General features: G+C 37.7%; 1 protein-coding gene across 1 annotated transcript; it reads right to left on the reverse strand.

Moving 5' to 3' along the window:
• Positions 1-747: 747 nt before the first annotated feature.
• Positions 748-2,180, reverse strand: rasd4 (rasd family member 4). The gene has a single exon (XM_073843660.1). It carries the CDS (start codon positions 2,047-2,049, stop codon positions 1,423-1,425), a length of 627 nt encoding a protein of 208 aa, XP_073699761.1. The 5' UTR covers positions 2,050-2,180; the 3' UTR covers positions 748-1,422.
• Between the last annotated feature and the right edge of the window lie 5,580 nt (positions 2,181-7,760).

Below are 7,760 nucleotides of genomic sequence, written 5' to 3' on the forward strand. Positions count from 1 at the left end.
GTCAGGATAGCAAAATAAAGTAAACTGTGACATATTATACCCCAAAATTTTTTACTACCAGTAAAACTGATACAAATTTGGGACCCAAAATTATTCAGACACTTTGACTGCTTAATAATTGTTTTTTCTTTAATCGCTAATTTGACCTTTTTGCATTAATTGGTAATTGGTCAACAAAGTATTGATAGTTGTGTAAATATTGTCATACTAACAGTTTTCTGAAATGTATAGTTGATTGTAATCCATGACATATCTTTCTATCAAAGTTATCTGACATTATCAAGATGAATTTGTTCTGACACGGTTTAACTTTTGAGAACTTGTCATATTACTATTTTCTAAACTAGTGAATAACCTCTTATAACGTGAGGAATGTTGAAGGTGTCTGAATAAATTGTATTTCTGTATGACTGTATTTCTCATCTTAAAACACATCTAATAGCTTTGAATTAGGTACTTGGAAATTAGTAGACAAATATATCAATGGCTTTACAAAAAAAAAAGTTAATATTTAAGTATTTTTAGTTATTTTAACTAGATGCGTATACTTTCAAAAGGTACACATGTATACCTTACTTACCTGTAATGTATGCAGAGGTCCATATTTGTACCTGAAGTGTACATATGTTTTACCATTTGAAGATGTGCCAGCCCCATTCCAGTTTTTTTTCCCCCCGAAGAATGTATAAATGAAGAGTGAAGAAAATTGTTATTTCATAGTTTTAAAGTCTTTTAATCTTTTCTGGACTCTATATATATAGCCTTTGCCTTTGAGGTACCATTTTTTATTTTGTTTTTCCTTTACAAGTTACATCCAATCAAAAAATGTACAAAAACCCCTTAACAAATAATAATAATAATAATAATAATAATAATAATAAAACAAAAAGACATCAGTGCATCATAATATTTTTTGACGGAGTAAAAGTGCATGTGCACAGCGCCAAACGTTTTGAAAAAAAACGGACACAGTGACTTTAATACTTGGTGCAATGATTTGTAAACCAATGAATGTCATATAGTCAAAATACAGTCAGATTTTAAATTATGTTAATAAACATTAATGCTACAGCATTGTCATAAAAGTCAGACTATTTCGACTTATAAAAGATTTAATATTGCAGTAGCTCTTTACACAGATCACACAACTGAACTTCAGGATTTCAATACCACTGTCAAAACATTCAAGAGATTCCTTCCTTCACAAATGCAACAGCTCGTTGTCTTTTGATCATTCTTCCCCTTTGTAATCATTGTCCCTTTTCTTCAGCACTTTCGGAGCAAGATTATGGGAAGTTCGCTATGTAACAAAAGCATCTCTGCATGCCTTCAAGAAGCCTTCCACATCATCGCTTTGCTTCAACATCGGCGTTAAGAAGCAACCCAAGCCTTTCTGTTCTCAATTGTCTTTTCTTGCTGGCTTTAGGAGACAGAACAACTGTTGGTCTTGTTCATGGGTGGTCGTAAACTCATGTCTTTGGGAAAGGTCTCTCTGCGACGGCGTAAAGCTGGGCTGAGTTGGCTAGGGAGGTTGGCTTGCTGGAGAAGCTCCTTAAACACCTCCATCACGTTTTCGTTTTCTTTAGCCGAGGCCTCCAGGAAACAGTTGTTCCAATCCAGCTCCACCTTTGCCAGAACATCATCCGCCGACACCCTTCGTTCTTGGATTCTGTCTTTTTTGTTGCCCACCACCACGATGGGTGTGAACTTGTCCTCTTTGACCTCCAGGATTTCCTCACGCAGTCTCTTGACGGCTTCTAGCGACTCGGGGTCGTCCACGGAGTAGACCAGGGCGAAGGCATCTCCGTTTTGGATGGAGAGCTTCCGCATGGCTGGGAAGGAGTAGCTTCCGCTTGTGTCCATGATGTTAATGGTCACTTTGACTCCAGCCACTTCATACTCCTTGCTGTGGAGCTCCTCCACCGTGCGCCGATGTTTGGGTTCAAAGCTGTCTTGTAGGAAACGTTTAATCAGGGCTGTTTTCCCCACACCTGCGGCTCCCATGAACACCAAGCGCACTTCTGTCTTTTCCTTCACCTCAAGAGACATGATCCTAATCCCAATGCCAAGCTATCTACTGTATGTAAGTCTGGATTTGCCTGCAGCTCCCAGTGAAGACTTCAAGCTTCAATCTTTTGATTGTGACTGTCTCAGAGCGTGTGAAATGTCGAACGGTAAGCCGTTGCAGCTGCATCTGTGATTTGTGTGTTCCCGTGCCCTATTTATGGCCTTTTTCAGTTGCAGGGATTCCATTCCCTCTTCAGAACTCAGCCAATCAGCTCGCTGCAGCATCTCCTGTTGTTAAACCACTGGCCAATCACAAGACACTATGCAGATGAGATACAAGCTCTTGCTGTTGAAGGAAAGGCAGTGTAGTGGAGAGCTGTCAGATGTGTTTAGCGCCTTGAACACACCGGGTGTCGGGTGTTTTAGAATAAGATGTGTGAATTTTATATCCAAAGAGGTTGGATTCACATTTGGGCAGTTTTTGTGTTTGCATGCACAATATAAAGTATTTGTATGACAAGTCCAGCAGTAGTTAATCTTATTTCCTGATAGTATATATGGCAAAAGCATGTGATTTTGCCTTCTTTAGACGCTGGCTTTCAAGATACCTTGTTTTAATGCCCCAGAGTGTATCCTTCAAGGAAAAGGCAATCTTTTCTTGAAGTGTACAGTATACAGTGCATTTCAAATCTGTCACGTACAAGATTCGAGGAGAAAGCCAGCTGCTTAGATTTTAAGTGAAGGAGGTGCATGGCTTTATTTTCTCTATTTGTGAGAGGCGTTTTTCCTGAAAATGCATTAGTGCATTTACGCAATGCACAGTTTCATAGTTTAATTGCACAAATTTGATACGACAGATGCACTGCATCAATGGTTGGCATTAGAATTGTTACCAGGGTTAAGAGCAGCCTGTACTCTTACCTGTGGTAATTTCTCTGGTTTACTCTCCCCACCCCCAACGCCGATGTGCTCGTATGCGGCTCAGCTGACACTCAAGAAGCTGTCGGTTCTTTCATGTGTCTTGGCCTCAGATGTTGAAATACCACTGAAAATCCTTTCATTAAGGTTTGATTCAGAGCATGTAATATGACATAATAAGCTCCATTGTGTTAAAATGGTCTCTTTTCTTTATATTGTCACACATCTTTCTCATGTAGATGCTGTAATTTCTCTAAGTTGTACTGTACTTTTAAACATAAAGGTGCTCCTTAGACCGATGCCATAGAAGAACCGTTTTTTTAGTTTCCAAAATTGAACCATTCATTCAAAGTTTCTTTAAAGAACCATCTCTTTCTTACCTTTTTATAATCTGAAGAACCTTCTTTTGCCATAAAGAACCTTTTGTGAAACAGAAAGGTTCTTCAGATGTTAGAGGTTCTTTATGGAACCATTTAGACTAAAAAGGTTCTTCTATGGCATCGTGAAGCGAAGGTTAAAAATCTAAATCACTCATCGATAAAATAAAATGATACAAATGCATTGATCCAAATACCTTATTTATAAAAAAGATTCATAAATATTTTTCGTTTTTCAGCTAAAAATACGTAGGCATTTTTACATTTTAAACATTACAATACATCCAAATTGTACATTTCAGCATTAATACAAAACTTACAAAAATGTATGTTTTGTGTTTCTAAATGTCATGTACTAATACCCACGTTTGAACAATGAGACCAGGTAGGTTACACTGATTTTAAAATAGCAGTGGTCAAATAAAATGGCAGAAATATACAGTACACTATGACGCGAGATGTGAAATATGTACTGACATGTACGTTTTGTGACATATTCGATGTAAAATTTCCACAGAGTGGCGCTAAAAGAGTATTTATTTTTTCCCCCGGAACAGATGAACACACATATGGTACATTTTGTGTGAAGTTGGTTTTGTACATCATGGCAGTACTGACTTGAAATGTCCTTAATCTTTCAGCTCTTTTATCGTGAGTCATGTCCGCATATGAGTCCAATTCTGTGCCGGCTGAGCTAGCGAGCAAGCTTGTTACATCCGGAAAGTGAAGCTATAATCATAACTGTACGAAAAGCGTTCGCTGTTTTACCAGCTCTAGTGTTAATTTATGTTGGAAACTGCAGTGATATGTACTTATTGGTACATAATTTCCATCTTGCAAAATATGTTCCCACAAATACATATTCATCATGAGATCAGGTAGCAAACAACATATCAAGTGCATTTCTTTATTTCTTTCTTAATCTAATCAGAATCGACTTCTATCCATTTATTACTAATTTAAGATGGACTGATTCACTAAAACACTGTAAAACACAATATTTTTTATTACTATTAAATATCTACAAACAAAATAAAGTTTAATGATTGAAAAATTCTGTGGCAATGCACATTTTCTACATTGTTATAAGATAATTTTGTCTCAGACCAGTATATTTACGCAGATGACAATTATTATTATTTTTTTTTACATCTCAGTGAGATCTCTGAAAGCTCTTTTGAGTTTCCTCGCATACCTGTTTCATTTTCAGTTCAAGTAGAGCATATCTATTCATGAAGCATATGTGTAACGGGTAAATGCGCCAGTGATCTTGCGTATGAAATGTGCATGCTTGCACATAATTTGCATTTTAATGATGCTTTTAAAATAAACATGTAAATATGTTCTGGAGTTTGGATCCATAATTTAAATGAGTCTCTGTCTGAATAGATATGACTCTCAGAGGTTCAGGCAACAGCTGATAATGTTGTAATGGGAGGGTTATTTCAAGGGCTAAAGGTGAACGCTTCTTCTCTCACAATTTAGATGTCCACTCATCGGCTTGTGAACAGTAGTTTACTCATTAGAGTAAAGAAGAGACTTACTGAAGGATAATGTGGCATAGTGAGCTCATGTGCTGCACACAAGTGTATGTGTGTGTGAGAGAGAAAGTGTTGTGTACCATTTTTTTTGTACCACAACCAAACAGTGCATTTTTGCAATTATACTAAAAGGCGTTTTACTCACTTTGAATTCATTGCTTTATAGGTTTCAGTAGTGGTTGTGGTAAAATGGCTCGATAGGGCCACTTATACACGTTTAGCGGAGTGTGCTTTGAGCTACGTACGCCTCACGTACATGCACAAAAATCGGTACACACATGTAACACACCAATACCTACAAAAACGTCTCTTGGAGCAAATTATTTTTAAGCAAATTTTGTCATTTTTGCCATTTTTAGGCATTGTACTTGAACGAACTCCTCCTAGATATTTATTCAGATCAACACCAAATTTGGTCAGTTTATGTGACGTTAAATTGCGAAGATCTCAAGTTATCGTTGAAGGGTGTGTCCGTGGCGGCCTGACAAATTTTGATGTTTTGACATGAATAAGGAAGTTGTTATAACTCAGGCAATGTCCGTTCTGCCCCAAACTTCACGTGTGATAACACTTCTGACCTGAAGGTGTCTACATGCCCATATTCAGCTAAACTCATAGTGTCACCTGGTGAGAACAGGAAGTGTTTTACGCTGTAACAAACTCCTTCTAGAGATTTAATGATATCAACATTATATTTGGTAGGCCTAATCTAAAGGCCTTTGCAACGTTAAATTGCAAAGATCTTGAGTTTTCGTTAAAGGACGTGTCCGTAGTGGTGTGACAAATTTTGATGTTTCGCCATGGAAATAGAAATTGTTATAACTGACCTGAACACACCTGAAGGCCAATATTCTTTCATTATCATAGCGCCACCTGTTGGCAACAGGAAATGACTTGTTTTACACTAACTTAAACATTAAATGTCCGATCTGCAACAAACTTCACAGGTTTGGTAAGAGTCCTGGCCTGAAGACACCTAAAGGCCAATATTCAGATATTATCATAGCGCCACCTGTTGGCAGCAGAATATATCATATCTTTCACTAACTCAAACATGCCAAGTTCAATCTGCACCAAACTTCATATGTTTGATAAAAGTGCTGGCCTGAACACATCTACATGTCAATAATCAGTTATAGGCATAGCGCCACCAGCTGACAGCAGGAAGTTTGGCACATATAAATTACTTTGACATATTTATCCTATATTTACTATATTTAAAGCATACTGTAGTTTTCCTAAAGCCACCGGCTGGTGGTGAGCTCGGGTGCGAGGGCCCTTTCATCGCTGCTTGCAGCTTTAATTCTTACTGGTTTCCCAATAATCAGGTTGTATTACATTGTGTACATAATGGTCTAAATAAACCATGGCATAAGACACAATGTACTTCTTTTCTTTCAGCATATAGTATCAAATGAGTGAGTGAGTAGTTTTATGTTTCAAAGCTTGTGTGTTGCCTGGAGGAGATTCATCAAAAGGTCCTATTCCTGTTCCACATCTTTTACATTCACGATCAGCAGTGCTGACTACTGTGGATGTAGCTGAAAGACTCGCTTCAGCTGAAATGACACATCCGACTCAGATGTATCGCTGTGATGTGTCACCCACTTACATCTGCATTTTATTATAAAGGATAAGTTGACAATCCTACAACAGTGATGAAGGGTGTTTCAATGTGCAGCAGTTAGCAAATTCAGCTCAAGAGCACATTTTGAATGCTCATATAGTGGTTCGAGAGCACAGCAGAGGCTGTCAGTATGTTTTTTTTTAACAGCCTTGGTTTTAGAAGTATTTCCCATTCATGTTTTCCAAATGGCCTTTCACAAATAGTTCAGTAACTGAGCCAGCCAGTTCAAAAATGTATTACATAAGGTACACTGATTTGAAGTTAAAGCGGACATAACACTTACAGTTTCTGCCAATCTCATGTTAATCTTAAAAACATTTTTAGGTTCTTTATGGAACCATTTAGACAAAAAAGGTTCTTCTATGGCATCGTGAAGCACCTTTATTTTTAAGAGTGTAGTACATTTTGAAAGGGTACTATGAGAGTTTTATAATTGTTTTGTGAGAGGTGTTACAAAAATATACATATATATTGTCTGAGATTGGACCTAACTTCACTAATAGATGGCAGGCTTTTGACGCACTCTAAAGTCCCTGAACTCTAAAATAAGTGCCCTCAGAACCGCACATATCAGCAAACCAAGCAGATCACACTGACGATTATTTGTCGTAATGAGAACACTGTGCACATCATCGTTCTCACTGTGATGAAGCAGTTCATCATGTGCCTCATGGGCAGAAACATTCAAAGATGAGAGGCTCGTTTTCTGGGTCCGTCGGGCCACTCCGGCAGCCAGGCACTGACCCATATGACTCATCTGAAATGTTAACGTGAGTACTCTTTTATTTGCGCACAAGAACTTCTTTACCGATGACCTAGTTTCACAAGCTCTGAAGGCATCCGGTCTAATTGGATTTATATCATTCAGAAGCTTTTTAGTCTGAAACCACAAATGATAAGGCGGCTGCAGTGTTACACGGACTTGAAAGACCTTCTATTGACGTTGCTGAGCCCGAAATAGAAGGGTGGAGGGAAGGGAGACTTTGCCGACTCATTCTTTATGCAGGAGTAATAGCACTGCACTCAGACTTTTTTCACTTTTACTCTAGGCTCCTTTTGTTGTTTTCCTCAGGAAATCTAAAATTCATTGTGAAGTATATCTTTCAAAGTGTTTCCCTTTGACAAAATTAAAGTTGAAATGAGTCCATATCTGGGTCGCTGTTTCTCAGGAAACACTAATATTTGTGCCCCATTTGTGTTCAACATTACTTGCTTATATAATTGACTTTTTTCAAACATTTGGATAGATTTAAATGTATTTAATGGGTAATGCAGAATAAAGATTAAAAT

The sequence above is a fragment of the Garra rufa genome, chromosome 1, assembly GCF_049309525.1.
Source record: "Garra rufa chromosome 1, GarRuf1.0, whole genome shotgun sequence".
NCBI classification, from domain to species: domain Eukaryota; kingdom Metazoa; phylum Chordata; class Actinopteri; order Cypriniformes; family Cyprinidae; genus Garra; species Garra rufa.